Raw genomic sequence first — 17,705 nt, 5'->3', positions numbered from 1 at the left:
ATCTTATCTGACCACCTGCTTGACAATTCTATGTGGACATCCCATAGGTGCTCCAAACTCCTCTTCTTCCCCCAACTCTAATTCTTCACTGCAGTTGGTGGCACCATTATCCCATCCTGTCCCTCAAGACACAAATCTGGAAATAACTGACTTTTCCACCGACACTCATATTCCATCTATCTCCAGTTCCTGCCAATTTTCCCTCAGAGCTCCATTTCATCATTTTTTTGCTCCACCTTGGGTGCATATCAGAATCATATGGGAGGCTTTGAAAGATCCCCATGATCAGGCCGAACTCCAATCCATTTAAATTAGGAAACTATAGATTTTTCAAGTTTCCCAAGTGATTCCAACATACAGCTGAGCTAGAGAATTTCTGACTTAGCCCTTGGCCTGCCTCTCAAGCCTCAACTTTTATAGTTCCTGGCTCTGTATTTCCATTCTGACGATACTGAAATGCTTATAATTACACTTCCCCACCATGCCATTTCTTGTCTTTATCATACACTCCACCATCCTACCCACCAAATCTGGCTTATTGCTACTTATCTTATGGACCTGGCAGTTGCTTCCTCCAGCAAGTCTCTCGTTCACCAATCTATGGCTGAATTTGGTATTCCTTCTCTGTAGTCCTTAAGTGCCTGGCAAATATCTATCACTGTGCTGAATATGCTATTTTATAATTATCTGCATATGGGCCTAATCCCCTCAAAGAACTATGTACCACCTAAGACAATGGCCACTTGACACTCCGTTTTGTATCCCCAGCACCTGCTTAGCCTTATGTAAACACTTAATACATGTTAGTTGAATAAGTTTCCGGAGATGAGGAAAGGCTTTTTGGAAAGAGGTTGTTTGTGCTAGATGTTGACAGATGGACTGGATTTAGATCCATATCTTTCTTTCCACCCAAGGGCTTATACGACCACCAACATGATTAACTTTAACACTGCTTAACTTTGATACCTCCAAGCATTCACTGCTGTTTCTTTTACATAAACTCTTATTTTGTACTAAAAGTCTTACTCTACATTTGCAATGAGTATTAATTTGTAAGTTCCACCCAATCTTTTTAGAAAAAAGTTGCAGTAAAACTTATAAAAACACAATAGTCTATTACCCTAGATTATGTTTTCCTTACTTTTGTGAGCAACAATGTATTAAAATCAAACTTTATTTCACTTTTGAGATACATATGATTATCTCCAATCAAATTATCTTCATCTTGACCACTTATACATTTATTTTGCCCCCTATGATATAAAACAATTTGCTGGCCTGTTCTCATGAGACTACATTAAGGAAAAAGAGACATTCCAAAGACATTTAATCATGACTAAATAAAAACAATTAAAAGTAAGTTTTAAAGAATGTTTCAAAAGAAATACACAATACAACTAATATAGTTTGTGTTCTTTTAATAAACACACTTGCATAGTTATATTACAATTTTGTAAAAATAAAAACAGATTATCTCATGCCAAGCGTGCCCAGCATTTGCACAATCTCAATACCTTTAATACTATAATTTTCAAGACACACAAAATAAAATTTTAAGGCAAAAACAGCACTTTGCAACAATTTAATAATTTATTACATTACAGTAGCATCACAGCAGCATTCAATAATGCCACTTTAGGCAAAAGTCTTTCAGTATTTCCATTATAGATTCTGTTTACAAGAATTCATAAACTGGTAAAAGTCATTTTAAGAAAACCTGGCAAATAAAGCTTTGGACTGGAATTGGCATTTCTTTCTCTACTTTTCCTTCCCCCAGTTTCTTTCTTTTAAACTACAGTATTTATATTTTAAAATGTTTTATTTCAAAACATTTAAATATCAGTTACATTTTTAATAGTTATATTATTTTAAAATGACTCTTTAAGATAAAGTTTTAGAGAAACTATATTATGGATAGGGCTGATTTACATTCTCAAATTTTCTAAAAATCAGCTTTGGTTTTAGAACTGATTTTTTTCATTTCTGGAAAACCTAAAAGGTTTAATCAAATAATTTAAAAGTGATTATCATATATTGCAATCTTTAAACAGGTATTTTGATTCTTTACCTCCTACAGAAATTCAAATTTATTCAGTTGAACTCACATTTTAAAATTCTATGTTTCTGATGAACTCTAACCTTCTAATGTTGCCTTCTAAGCAAATCGAAAGCTGACTTATACTGAATGAGGAAGAGAACAAATACTTGGCTGAATGAGGTATTGCAAAAGACAGCATGCACTTTTAAGAAAGACTTAAGTTATTATGTCATATGATTTCCATTCTTTTTATCTTTTTCTTAAATACATGACAAAATACCTACACAAAGAGTGGTATTTCAGTTAATATAGTAAATTTATTTTCCAGACTGACATTCAGCTTAAATACGCCAGTATATGATTTAATCCATAGGTACCTGATGAACATATTATTTTCAGGTTGGTTACAGATGCTAAACGCTGTCTGAAGGTCATTCCTAGTAATTTATATTTATCAGTGTAAAAGTGAAGTGATTTGAACTATAAAAATACGTTTGAAATAATTCATCAATGTATTAGATAAACTCAGTTTCAGAATTATAAAGAAAAAACCTTAGACCAAATAATGTGGCTAATTAACAGTGGTATGATTTCTACCCCGAGGGTTTAAAAATGGATTTATTAAAGTAACTGTCTTTGAACTCAAAAGAATGCAAAAGCAGCAAGTTCAGAAAATAAAAGGCAAGAACAGGTAATTAATACAATTTGGGAGAGTCAGTTGAATTCACAAGGACCCAGTCTTTGCACTCTTTCAGTAAATGCAGGCAAATCTGTTATTCTATCTGTAAAATGAAATTATTGCTTTCCTATTAATGTCATATTTATAAAAGTATCATGAGGATGCCAAATGCTAAAAATAGAGGTGGTCTAGTAACTAGAAATTGCCACCCTAGGGAGCACACATACTTATCTCCCTACATCCTAATAATGTGATGTATTTTGGAACACAGACATTAGAACTTTATGAAGTTTTAACTGTTGATTCTTTCCCAAGCATCATAAAGTTATGATTTAGGCAATGTATGACTGAAATAATTCATTCATAATGTATAGGCACATTAACATAAATATTGCACAAAATATGCCTCTAACTGAAACTGAGAGGTACAAAAACATATTTCACTCTTTGTAAATAACTTTGTGAGGAAATATGACTCTGTGATTGTATATACACTTTTCCTGATACTTTGACATTCACAAACAGTAGATTGCACTGCAGTTTGTAAACATTTTAAGTTGCATAAAATTCTCCTTGATTTTCAAATATAGTATAATACTGTCTACTAAAACTCCTTTTTGTATCAACTAAGTACTCTCACATATATTATAATAATGTTTGTTATTATTTTTTAAAGTGTTTTCCATTCCAGGAAAAGAAGTAAATTCTTATGTCAAAGTAGCCAATATGGTTGAAGAACAGGTATTAGAGAAGTCTGACGGTAAAATCAATCTTAGAGCCTCAAAGAAGCTCCATGAACACAGAGGAATGCCAGGTATTACACAGCTTTCCTTCACTCTAATTCATTCTTGACTAGAGCCCGCATGTCTGTTTTGGGGACATTTAAACTCTTAAAGGATTTCTTATGATATTTACTAAATACATTAAGAAGAATGTCAACCAGTGCCCCTTTGTATACTGGGACATGTAGTCACCTGATTAAAACAGGTAACAATGAACTCTGACTTTAAAATGGATTAAGATATAAATGCTCTAAGCTAGGAAAGGTTTTTCCCATCTCACAGTCAATGATGGGAGCCTTTCATTCCTCAAAAATAATCCCTTTATAGGTCATCGAAAAAGAATACACACGCTGCAGCACATGATGCAGTACCTTCATTAGCCCAGAGCACATAAAGATCCTAAGCGAACTACCATAGGACAGTGCTCATTCTTGGGACTGGAACAAATGAAACACTGCACATACCTGCCAGAGCAGGCCACTTTCCTCTTCTGTGAGATTTAAAAAGCTCCCCCAAAATGTTCTTATTCCCATCCCAAATACACAGAAAACAGGGCATGGCTGTTTCCAGTTATTGGCCTTTAAACAAATCTAAATGTCAGTACTCGTAGTGGCATATTACAAAGTAATAAACAGTGCACACTTGAGGGCAAACCACATATTGAGCTAATTAAGAGCTCACTGTGATTAGGATTAGATCAAACATAATAGCAGAACATAAGCAAATTTTATCTGAATTCTGTAAATGAATACACATGTTGCAATAACATTAAAAAAGCATGGCAGCCTATTCCAAACCAGTAAGAATAGTTTGTGCAAATAGTGGGTCTTTGTGTGTTTGAACTCCCACCACATAAGGGCAAACTCAATATGCATGCTAATGCCCTACAATTATCAAATTAAAAAAGAAGAAAAATGCTAAAGATGCCAGAGTGAACAGCAGGGAAAGCCACACAAAGACCCACTATCCTTTAACTTTTTACAAATAAATTTAAACTGTAAGTTAGAAACACAAAAAAATAATCACAAGTGGCTCTAACATTCAAACGAAGTAAACGAATTGTGTAGGAGATATTTGATCAGGGCTGCCTGCCCTGCCTCCACGCTAGAGTGAAACTTGGATAGTGGGTCTCTGGGGTGCTTTCACAACTGGAAGACAACATTGGGTCCTAAAAAAAGAAAATGAGGAATAAAATGAACATAATGCAAATTAGGTGGGTGAGATAAAATTTGACTAGTAACAACATGCAACATCAACTAAACAAATTTGAACTGTTAAAATTCTCTATCTTAAAAAAAGTTCTAATTATGTAACAAAATGAAAAATAATACTTATAAGGGCCAAAGAAACACAAATGGTAATCTATAATTTAACTAGCTTTCATTGACTATTACAAGAACTACAAACAGGTGATTCATCTATAAAAAGCTGGGTAGGTACAACAAGGATCTCGTATCTATTCCTGACTTTAAGGATTAAGCATTTTCTGAACCATATCCTATTAAAATTATAGGTTTATATAAACAATGTGAGTTCATAGCTACCAACACAATTAACATGAATCTTCATCTTCTTTGAAAAAGCAATTATGATTCTTCAATTTCTGATAAATAGTTACTTCAAGTAAACAAAATCGGTACGCCTCACTTTCCTAGATAATTTAAACAGTTGTTTTATAGAAACAATAAACCATCTCAGAGGAATCTCTTTAGAAATTATCCTTAGAATTACAGAATTGAGAGCCCTTTTATTCCAGGATAGATGACAAGCCTTTAGCCATTCATTTAGGCAAAACAATCAAAGTATTCAGTTTTTAGATCTGATTAAACTAAAAAAACCCCACATATACCCACCAGAAACAAGGTAATAGGTAAGTTACTGGTAATAACTTTATAACAAAGAGAAATTCGAAACTACTCTTATTTTATAAAATAACCTCTTGAACATTTTGTTTTCCCAGCTGTCAGTATGTAAAATGACCAAGAAAATGATGAGTTCCTCCTTGCATCCCCAACATTTGCCCTTCCAGCAAACGATTAGTACTTATCCTTCATGTACCAGCTCAAATATCTTCTGTTGTATCTTTCACAACATGCCTTCTTTCTCCCCAAAGATTTAGGGGGTCTTTTTCCAAAACATATTTGTATAAACATTCATTGCAGCAATTGTTATATTTATCTGAATGTTGTTCCCCACTAACCTCTAAAGCTACTTCAGAGAATGGATTGTCTTGTCTTGTTTGTATTCCCAGTACTCCTAGTCAGTACAGAGTAGACACTCAAGTAATACCAAATGATGAATTTCTTAAATGAACAGTGGGAAGAATGTTAACTTAAAATCCAAAACCCCCCAAAAGAGGAAAACCTGAAGCACATAGGAGCTATAAAATCATTGCGTAGGTCAATAATGACCGAAAGACGATTATTCTTTTTCTTCTTATTTTAATCTTTCAATATTTCCTTGTTTGTTTTGAGACAGGGTCTCACTCTGTTACCCAGGCTGGAGTACAGTGGCATGACCATGGCTCACTGCAGCCTCCCACCTCAGCCTCCCAGGCTGCTGGGACTATAGGGATATGCCACCACACTCAGCAAATTTTAAAAATTTTTCTGTAGAGATGAGGTCTCCCTATATTGACGATCAGTCTTCCTGCCTCGGCCTCCCAAAGTGTTGGGATTATAGGTGTGCGCCACTGTGCCCAGCCCTGCTATTTCCATGTTTTATTTCAGGGAGGGCTTGCATTACAATTGGTTGTCTTCTAGAGGCATGCTGTCTAATACAGGAGCCACAGGCCACAAGTGGCTATTTAGCTTAAAATTAAAGTTAAATTAAATTAAAAATTGAGTTTCTCAGTCGTATTAGCCACACTCCAAATAATCAAAAGTGACTAGTGGCCGCTGTATTGGAGAGTGGAGATATAGACTGTTTTCTGTATTGCATAAAATTCTACTGGATAGTGCTGTTTAGATTGGGTATCTCTCTCAACTACAGGCAGACTAAGGCTCTGCCAGTTCCACCTATACTAAAATAGCAGACGAAGCATTTTCTGGGCAAAAGTAATTTGCATGACAAATGTGTCCTTGAATAATAACTAACAGATGATATCAATCTATTTTCTGTATCATTAGTGTATTAAACATTTACTGACAACCAGAAACTATGCTGCTTCTTTTTGGAATAAAAAATTGTCACTCAATTAAATCTCTGGGAAAGTTACTTTTCTAGGAGACTGTTATTGCCTTGAGGTAGATTTCTCTAAGAGTAATTTTTAAATTATCTGCAGAGGGGAAACTGAAAGGACCTTCATAAAATAGGCGGGGGAAAGGTATAAGACCTGGGGCCATGGTCCTGTCCTTCCTTTCAAACAGCTTTTATCTGTTCTTTATATTCCCTATTCTATGAGGCTTAATTGGAAAAAGTGTTTCAAACCACAACAACATATTCGGAAAACCATCACTTTAGATCATAGATGCTATAGAAGCCAAATGTACTGACACACCGGCATGCCTTCAGGGATCACTAGCCAAAGATCTTCCAAACCCAGTAGGTCTGAAAAGTCTTTTCCATTCTCAACACCAAGAAAGATGCCACAGCTAGTTAGATAAACTGGTTTCTAATTAATCATTGTGAACTGCCAAACCATCAGCAGAGCTTAAAAATGATCATTTATTAGGCAACCCAAGTTACAATTTTCTTTATCACTTCTGAAACCCTCCAATATTTTTGGGAATATTCAAATCACAAAAAACTGGATTCCTCCCATCTCCAAGTTGGGAAACTTAGTTGCTTTATGTAAAGGGAAGGTTTCTCCCAGGGTCAGAACTATCTTTATAAGCTCTAAAGTGAGAATGCACAAAATTATAGATATGGTATAAATTCATAATCCTTATACTGAATCATAAGTGTATCTGAGTTTTGTTTGGGTTACCTTTTACATATTCTCAGCAACTGAATTTAAATGAAAGGCTAAGTATTTTAAATTTCATAAGAGATATATCATGAGATATTTTAAAAATAAAACTAAAAATCAAAAGAGTGGGAAAAAGTGACAATCATTTCATAAAGGTAAAAAGTTATTTCCAAGTACTATTCATTCCCTAATTTATTACTAATGCTATATTTACTGTCAACCAAAAGAACGGCTAGATAAATACAGAGAGATAATTTTATATAGTACCAAACTTCACACTTCGAGATCTGGACCCTTGTTCTGAAAATAATGAAATAGACCTTGATTGATACATCCCTTGTGGAAAAAGGTGACTATCTAAAGAATCACCTGACAAGAATTTTGCAACAGTCAAATATTTAATTTTTAATTTTCTTCCAACATGGATGATATGTAAACAGCGAGAAATAAATGAGAAGGTTAGAAATGTAATGGCTTCTGTACACTAAAAGAGTAATTTTGAATAGGTGAATAGGGTAATTGCTGGCTACTTTTTTTTTTTTTTTTTTTTCTCTTGAGACAGGGTTTCACCTTGTTGCCCAGGCTGGAGTGCAGTGTGTGTGATCATGACTTACTGCAGTCTTAACCTCCCGGGTTCAAGAGATCTCCCACCTCAGCCTCCCAAGTAGCTGAAACTACAAGCACATGCCACCACACCCAGCTAATTTTGCTATTTTTTGTCGAGATGGGGTTTCGCCATGTTGCCCAGGCTAGTCTCCAATTCCTGGGCTTAAGGGATCTTGCGTGCCTTGGCCTCCCAAAGTGCTGGGATTATGGGTGTGGGCCATTGCGCCCAGCCACTAGTTACTTTTTATTAAACCAAAAAAGAACATGGGACACTGAAAAAGAGGATGATAGTAAAAAGAAGCTGCAGTATAGATGGCAGTCATACCAAAGAACTCATAGGAAAAATTATATACTCTCAGATTAAGTCTAATACGAAAGTCTGGAGCTAGCAAGTATTTAAAATAAAGCTGTATAACTTCTGACCTTGTAAAAAGTTTCCTTTTGTTTCTTCTCACTTTAAACACTAATCTACATTTGCTGTGAGTGCTGAGTTTAAGATCTAATCCAGAAAAGGAATAAATGCAGTGCTGTATATTAAAATTTCACACTAGGTGAGAGAAAAATAATTTAATATTACTCACACTGTTGACTTGGATCTGAGTCTGTCGTCATCTTAACGTAGTTTGAAGGAAAGAGACCAGTCACCCCGTTGATCTCTCCTTGCCACCAATCAGGATCATCTTTGTTCATAACATTAATGAGTTGTCCCTTGGAGAAACTGAGCTCATCTTCATTATTTGCTGCATAGTCATACATAGCAATCACCTGACATACTATCACAAGAATAACAAAATAACACATTAAACAAATTAATTATTCCTGCAAGGGTCAATCATTTGCAATCTCCCTAGGATTTAAATTATTTTAATATTAAATATTAAAATTAGGCTAAAATTTCCCTTGAACTGCTCTTTCTCACCCTCCTTCCCCTATTCCTGGTCTTACAAAAACAAGAATTTCCCAACTGCAGTTAACAATCCAAGTGAAGTACTTCACTTTAAGTATGATGGTGTAACAATTTCACATTGAAAGATTTCAAAGAGTCGAAGTGGTTCAAGTATCAGTGAATAAGCTGGCTGTTCCTACACTGAACTTTTCAGAAAGGAAATTCTCAGTGGCATGTCACTTTTAAGCAGACATAAGGAAAGAACACATTTTTAATGTTTTCCAAAGAGTGAGCTAATCTAAGAAGTTGCTGAGTTTTAACAAACTCCTCTAAAATGAAATACAAATTAACCCACTTCCATACCAGGATGAAAGGCAGGTGTGGCTCTTTCACTACTTGGACCCAAAAGTTTAACATGACTGGCAGGAAACCATCCTTTCTGTCGCTTTTTTCCTCTGGCCTAAAAATTAGCAAAAGAAATACACAATTGAAAGATGAGATTAAAAACAATCATTGAGACATAACTTAAAAATTAGAAAAACCATAAATGTGTAGTAAATAATTTAATTTTGCCTAAAGAGAGGTCTGGTCTTTGCCCTCAGCTCCTGGAAAGTAATCTCTAAATCCTTGGACTATCCTGACTGGTCAGAGTGTCTTAGTTTACCTGTGGGTGCTGGGTCATGCCAAATCTAACAATGTGATATATGGTGGGTGCTTTGGGTCATGCAGTATCAGCTCTACCTTGGTAGGGGATGGAGACTGAGTTCAGAAAAGCGGGCAATCAACTGTATCTATGTGAGGAACCCCAGTCAAAACTCTGCACACCAAGGCTTTGCTGACTGGCAATACTCTGTGTGTATTGTCACACATCATTGCCAGGAGTTAATACTGTTCATGACTCCGCCAGGAGAGGACAACCGGAAGCTCTGTTTTTGGAACTCTACTGCACTCTGCCCCATGTGTCTCTTCCCTTGGCTGACTTTAATCTGTATCCTTTCATTGCAATAAACTGCAACATGAGTGTAATAGCTGTAGTGAGTTCTGTAAAGTCCTTCTAGTGACTTACAGAACTTGAGAGTAGTCTTGAAGACCCCCAAACTTGGAATTGGTTTCAAATATGAGCATGATCTTGGGGGCCTCGAACTCAGCATTAGCCTTTCAAGTAAACATTAAACAACTGGAAGACACACTAAAACATGCATCTCAAACTACTGCTGAAAACAGCATCTGAAGAAGTCTATGTGGAGGTCTTTCAGGCTCAGAGTTCTCGGCATATTTCACAAAAATATTTATATTCTAAAAAGACATTTCTAGAGTTCTCCTAACCCTTAAAATGGTGCAGCCGACTACAAATACTTCTTGGAGCTTTGTTAATCATTAATCAGGAGGTCAGAAGTAAAATTTGTAAAGAGTCATGTTTCCCACTTAGTTCGGTCCATCTTCAAAGTAAATCAGAAGGTGGAATTTCAGGGGGTTATTCAAGAAGGTATTAAATTTGAACCCCCATTTTTCTTTAGGAATCCTAAGACTCCTGATTTGCAAGAATGAAGCTATGTTTATCCTCCATATTACAATTATATATCACTCATATAAAAATATAGCTATTATATCTCGTCATCTTTTAATCCCTAAAATGCTTTTTAGTTTTAACTAGTAAGGAAATAATAGAAGTGAGAGAAGAACCCTTTTCCTGTATCAAAACATATGCAATAACCATCTATTAACGTTTTAGGGGGAAAAAAAAGGTTCATCTATGTCTGTATTGTCTTTAATTGCACTGCTGTTTCAAAAACCTAAGACCACTAGCAGACAGCCCAATTAGTAGTATTTTCTCAGCACACCATCTAGATTATGTCTTTCTCCTAGAGGCTATACTGCAAGCCTGGGACTATCCCAGGGAAAGATGATGCTGTTTCTTTAAGAACATGATCTGTGAATTATAAAGGAATGCATTATTGGAAAAACAATTATGTCTTTGGAGAAAATTATTCCTTAAATTGTTACTTACAACATCAACTCAACTGTGCTAAAAATGTACACACAAGAGACTAAAGGAAATATAACGCAGTAAAATATTGATATTGATTACCTCTAAGTGGAATGATTATGGGTGATCTAAAAATTTTTATTAATTTTATCTTTTTTATGGAGCATGCAGTACTTTTATAATAAAATTTATAGATGCTATTTAAAGAATATTACCTGTAACTCTCCTTGCCACCACCCACTTGTATTTTTCTTTAGAATTAATATTAACTGTCCTGGTGCAAGGCTAAGTTGTTCAGAACCAGAAGCAACATATGCTGAAGTTACCTGAGCAATCTCTGAAAAGACAAAGAAGAAACTATGAATTCAAGATTGCGACAGAGCAAACACGTTAGTAATTTTTTAAGATCACTACTATACGTACCAGGTTTTTTATTTGATGCTCCAGACTTGCTAGCACTCCCAAAACTCTACAAGGAAAAGATACCGTGTTGTTTTATTATTTCCAACAATCCAGATGTAAAAGTATAAAGGTTAATGGGAATTAGAGATTTCAAATTCCCAGGATTCTTTTCTCTTTAAATGAAGATGAAAATGACAATGAGCCTCATGCAGTATTAACAAATAAGTGAAAAATCCAACACTTATGAGGAGATCTGGTCTGCTAATGTAATACATTATATACGAGTGGCTGTCATCGTCAACCACTGACTCAACAGGAAGAGCTCGTTTTCTGAAACCTAAATATTAAACATGACCCTCCAGGCCAAATGCACTCCATTTATCTATGGCGTTAGCACCAATGCCCACTATGCACAACATATGTGTCCTGGATATGTCAAGGTATATGTTATTTTGCTCCTGCTTTCTCTAAGGGATCCTGACTTATCTATGGATCTTGATGAACAGGAGACAATGTTTTTATTTTTATTTATTTTACCATGCTCCCCCCAAACTGACCGAATCTGACCTAAGAACAAAAAATCCCTATCCTGTGTAGCAACTATTACTTCTGTTTCACTTTAAAGGATAAACTGGCCCAACCACATTTCCTCTTTATAGGAATTTGAACAACAAAAGGGATGGGATTAAAAAGAATTTTGTTCTGTTAGTGAACATAGCTGCAGTACAAGTATTAAGCAGAGTGGATGGTAGTTAAAAGCTAACATTTTCTGAGTACTGTATAACAGACACTGCTCTAAGAGGTTCCATATATTCTGCTATTTAATTTTCACAATAACACTATTAAGTAATTATGATTATCCCCATTTTACAGAGAAGGAAACTGAGGCACAGAAAGGTACAGTAACTTGTCCAAGGTCACCCAGGCTCTAGGTGTTACAGCTAAGAGTCAACCCAGGCAGTCTGATTCTACTATACCAATGGCTCTCAGCATGTGGTTTGTAGAACCTGGAAATAGTCCTTGAGCCTCTTTCAGGGGTCTGTGGTATAAAAACTATCTTCATAAAAATACTAAGACATTATTTGTCTTCTTCACTGTGTTGACATTTACAGTGGTGGGTAAAATCATTGGTGCTTTAGTGTGAATCATGGCAGTGGCACCAAATGACACTGAAGTATGGTAGTGTTCTTCACCGCCATGCACTCACAGTAAAACAAAGCCAGTTTCACTTAACAATGTCTTTAATGAAACAGCAAAAATTTTATTAAATCTTAATCTTCAAGTCCATACCTTTTAAAAGTTCTGTGTGACTAAACAGAAGTGTGCCTAAAACATTTGTGCTGCATACTAAAGTATGACGGTTGTCTTAAGGAAAGTATTTGTGTGACTAAATTGTCCACTCAACTAGGTTTTTCATGGAACAACATTTTTACTTCAAAGAACCAACAGAAAAACTATTTAGACTTGGGATTTAGCGAACATTTTCTTAAAAATGAAGTAAGCCTGTCCCTTCAAGGAAAACAGCTGGCAGGATTTTTTGCCAATGATAAAATTCAAGATTTCCAGGGAAAATTAAAATTTTAGAAAATTTGTACCTACCACTATGAGTCTGACAGTTTCCTAGTATTGAAAAACTTTTCTGATGAGTGGTGGTATTAACACATACGATTTTTCAGATACTGTGTAATGAAATGTGTCCACACAGGGAATATCTGCATAACTCAGTGATTCAATATTTTCCAAATAAACAACAAATAATGTTATCACATCACGCACGGGTAAAAGATCCACTCAACATGCAAAACAGACTAGTGAATTTTAATGTAACAGTAAGAACTGTTCACCGATAGGGCTTCAGATTCCATGTTGCAACTAACCTATAACGATTCAGCATTTGTCAAGTTTTAGTGTGGTAGAATAAAAAAGAACATTGGTAGATATCTGCAAATGCTATTAAAATACTTCTTCATTTTCTCTCATGTATGTGTGAGGATGAATTTTTTTATACTTCAACCAAAAAAAAAAATGTCACAGACTGAATACAGAAACAGACATGAGAAAGTAGCTGACTTAATTAAGTCAGACTAAAGAGATTTGCAAAAATATAAAACAGCCTGTAATCCCAGCACTTTGGGAGGCCAAGGCAGGTGGATCACTGGAGGTCAGGAGTTCAAGACCAGCCTGGCCAATATGGTGAAACCCCATCTCTACTGAAAATACAAAAATTAGCTGGGTGTGGTGGCTCATGCCTGTGATCCCAGCACTTTGGGAGGCTGAGGCAGGCAGATCACTTGAGGTTGGGAGTTCAAGACCAGCCTGACCAACATGGTAAAACCCTGCCTCCACTAAAAATACAAAAATTAGCCAGGCATGGTAGCGGATGGCTGTAATCCCAGCTATTCAAGGGACTAAGGCACGAGAATTGCTTGAACCTGGGAGGCGGAGCTGTAGTGAGCCGAGATCCAGCTTGGGCAACAGAGCTAGACTCCATCTCAAAAAAAATAATAATAATAAAAAAAAAAAATATATATATATATATATGTGTGTGTGTGTGTATATATACACACACACACACATACACATACATATGTATGTATATGTATATATACGTGTGTGTGTCTTGCTAAACTTTGTTTTCATGATAAATACGGCTGTTTTTCATAAAAGCACGTTATTTATGTTACCATGTAATGGATTTAATTATTGTTATTTTAAAATGAATAAATATATAATTTCGCTTTTCAAATTTCTGATATGGTAAATATCATTAGCTATACTGAACATACTTTTAAAAAGCCTATGGGGTTCCTCAATAATTTTTAAGACTGTAAAGTTCCTGAAACCAAAAAGAGAACTTCTGCACTATACCATACTGGTGGTGGATGAAATGAGGCAGGAGCTCATGTAAGCTGAGTCACATTAATGTTACAGTCTTAAAGTGAAAATTGGCGAACCACTTCAAGGTGGTCCTTTTTGTGTTTCTCTGAATCCAGATCTACTTCCTAGCAGTTATCATGAAGCTCAACCCTACCCTACAACTCTTGTTCTTAGAATTTCATGAAATCTTGCCCCCTTTATCTAACTGGAGCCATATAATAAACCCTATTTTACCGGAGCTACTGTGAACAGTTTCTTTGTAACCAAAGCAACCTGATCAAAACCATAAACATGATCTCTAAGTATAAATCTTGATTAACAAGAATGGGTTGATTTTATTTTTAATACCAAAATAATTTAAGTATAAACCTGATTAACCAGAATGGGTTGATTTTAATACCAAAATACCTCTTGATCCTTTGGTTTGACATAGTTTGATGGAAAAATTCCACTTCTATCTCCAATACTTCCTGTCCACCACTCTCCATCTTTCTGGGTCACCAATATTTCTTCACCTTCTGTGAAAGTCAAATCTCCAGGTTCCACACTTGAATATGGATAAAGTGCAATATATTCTGTAGGGAACAAAGCAAAAAGAAGTAGATTCTGGTTTTAAGATTACAGAAGTGAAAAAGAAATTAGGTTATTCTCCAAGACATTGTATAAGTTTACTGTAAAAGATCTTGTGCCTTCAGGAAACCTAACATAAAAAGATCTAAAGGTAGAAAAAGGAACGAAGCAATTATTTAATAATTCCTTAGAAAAAGTTATTTGACTTAACATAAAACTTTAGAGTTTCTTTTATTCCCAATTGTTTATTTTTTATCACAAAGAATTACCCAAAACTACAAACAGATAATAGTATCTCTATAGATAAATACACTGAGGCTTAGTGAGATTAAGTCACTCAGTTATTTAGATAATGGAGTCAAGATAGGAAAATATATTTTTTAACTTTTTTATACCAGAAATAGTTTAATCTGCTATATTATTTTCTCTTTAATTCTTTTAAGTACACAGTTATGGAAACACTCAATACCCAGAAGACAGCAGCACTAGAAGCCAAGTTCCATCCTGATGACCCAGCTCCTAGCACAGTGCTTGACTTGGAGTAGATGCTCGATAAATATTTGTTAACAAATGACCTCGAGGGAAATATCTAAATTTTTATATCGCCTTTGATTTTTGTTTCTGTGATTGTCACTGCTTAGAAGAAACAGTTGGTGACTTGGTTTTCTAAGTCTTTTTCTTTCTTTCTAGTTTTATTTATATTTGGCCAACATGGAATTTGATCTTAGTATCATAAACTGGAGACGATGAGAAACACCACCTACAACCTATTTACTATTCGCATTCCCAGTATTACTCAATTAATTTAACAAAATTCAAAGTGATTACAAGGTTTAGGTACGCTGCAATAAAAGTCGGGTCCTTTCCAACATGCTCCTCACTACTTTCCTAGGCTCAGCTCAGAGCACTCATTCCACAGTACACCTATGATTCAGCTTCACTGGTGACATGACGTTCCCCCGTTCCTTGGCTCATGCCATTCCCTCTGTCTAGAAGTGCATTCTCATCCTTTGTCACTCTGCTAGATCCTACTCATTGTTTAGGATGATGCAACACTGCCATCTCTGTGGATTCGTATGTCCTACTCTAAATTGGTTTTGTTCGCTCATTAAAGAATTTATCACAACTGTATGCTCCATTCTATTGTGAGCACTTTGGAAACTTTTATTCATCCTTGTATTTTCCAGGCTCTAGCATAGAATCTTCAACGTAACAGATCCTGAATAAATTGTTTAACATTAAACTGATATTTTTAGCAAAACATAAAATGTACCTCAACTATTCAACTAACTTTATAATGGACTTATACATTTCATTTATAAATTTATGTAACTATTAAATAAAAATATCATCTGAAATTAGGGTAATCTTTCATTTTTCAACACATTAACAAAATCAAAATAATTTACTAATCAAACAACCCAAAGGGATATAGAAAAAAATTCTTTGCAATACTTATGATAAAGTATACCTTGGTCCTCCTTAATGATTCATATGGTACATTGTAATTAAAATGTATAAGCAATGAAATATATTGAAATTTCCTTACCTCCTAAACATCTATAATCAATAATTGCAACACTTTTTATTTATGATGTTATTCATCAAACCAGTCTATGCTGAATTTTCATAGCACTGCCTTTCTAAAGTGCCAAGTATTTTCACCCATATTTTTTCTATATTCTCAATATTCATGTGAAATAGATAGGGGCAGGTTTTCCTAATCTCACTTTAATACTGCAGACACAGAAATGGGGAGAATATGCAACTATGTGAAGAACAGCAACTATGTGAAGTCAGGTAGTTAGTCAAGAGCTAAATTGATTACCATCTAATTTACAAATTGCCAAAAGCTTACCTTCTCCAACTGAATAGGCTGCCGAGGTAGGTTTCTTATTTACAGCTGCATACAAAGCTTCTGGTCTACCAAATATATAAACAAACAAACAAACAAATACAAGCAAAAATAAGAAAGGTGATTTGATGCACAGCAGGTTTTAGTAGTGCATTTTTTAGGGCTTTCTCAAATTAAATATAGTCTTAGTACACAGAACTGGGAAGACTTATACACAACATCCTGCAGGATTAAGAACAGCCTAATTATAAACTTCTACATTTTTAAATATATTTTTAAAATTTCAATATGATTTATAAATAGTTTTTCAAATGTGAGATATTTCGCCTTTCTAAAGAAACTTAAAAGACACCCACAAATTGTTAAGTGGTAAGCACATATAGGGCTTAGTTTAGTGTAGGAAAAAACAAAGGAAATATATACATTTTATTATTTGTTTAGAATGCACTACATTAAAAAAATAAAAATAATAAAACTTTGTTTTTATTATCTCAGAACAGCTATAACATTAATTTCCATTTTAACCCAGGAATCTGTTTTCAAAAATCTAGAAGACTGTCCTGTTTAACTAGACACCTGTGGGATGCACCAGGGCTCCCCAGGACCTGTGAGTAAATTACACAGTGAGGCAGTTTTTAAATAAACAGAAGGGGAACCTTATTACAACTACTGGTCACAACTGAATGGACTGTCTTGTTTAATGCTAAATTCTCCATTACTGCAGGTTTTCAAGTTATATGCCTTATCTGTTAGAAAACACTAGTAACTGAATGCAAAGTTAGAAGAAATGCCCTCTAAAACACTGAAACAATCTGTTTTTGCTTAAGTTTTCTTCTCTGTAAATGTTATGGACATAAAATAAGACAATTTCTATAAAGGAATTGTCTATAAAGGGCCTAGCACAGTGCATGCATACAAATGCCAGCTATATATGGTTGTTGTTATTGTTATTATATTCTTCTAAATCCAAAATTCAGCCAGGTGTGGTGGCTAACACCTGTAATCCCAGCACTTTGGGAGACCGAGGCGGGCAGATCAACTGAGGTCAGGAGTTTGAGACCAGCCTGGCCAACATGGCAAAACCTTGTCTCTACTAAAATACAAAAATTAGCC

At 35.0% G+C, this 17,705-nt stretch overlaps 1 protein-coding gene across 18 annotated transcripts in view; it reads right to left on the bottom strand.

Moving 5' to 3' along the window:
- ITSN2 (intersectin 2) overlaps positions 1 to 17,705 on the bottom strand; it is a 152,231-nt gene that overhangs the window by 34,596 nt on the left and 99,930 nt on the right. For 14 of the 18 annotated variants that reach the window (XM_024354234.3, XM_024354236.3, XM_063790063.1 and 11 more), the window contains 6 exons: positions 16,596 to 16,660; positions 14,576 to 14,742; positions 11,312 to 11,357; positions 11,104 to 11,225; positions 9,265 to 9,361; positions 8,597 to 8,788 (listed from right to left, as the gene is read on the bottom strand). In XM_024354234.3, coding sequence (XP_024210002.2) covers positions 8,597 to 8,788; positions 9,265 to 9,361; positions 11,104 to 11,225; positions 11,312 to 11,357; positions 14,576 to 14,742; positions 16,596 to 16,660 — 689 coding nt within the window. Of the gene's footprint in view, positions 1 to 1,401; positions 4,668 to 8,596; positions 8,789 to 9,264; positions 9,362 to 11,103; positions 11,226 to 11,311; positions 11,358 to 14,575; positions 14,743 to 16,595; positions 16,661 to 17,705 lie in introns of those variants that run through there. The other 4 variants (XM_024354241.3, XM_024354240.3, XM_063790068.1 and 1 more) reach the window with 1 other exon arrangement.

This window comes from Pan troglodytes, chromosome 12, assembly GCF_028858775.2.
Source record: "Pan troglodytes isolate AG18354 chromosome 12, NHGRI_mPanTro3-v2.0_pri, whole genome shotgun sequence".
NCBI lineage: Eukaryota > Metazoa > Chordata > Mammalia > Primates > Hominidae > Pan > Pan troglodytes.
This window is presented reverse-complemented; position numbering and strand designations above follow the sequence as displayed.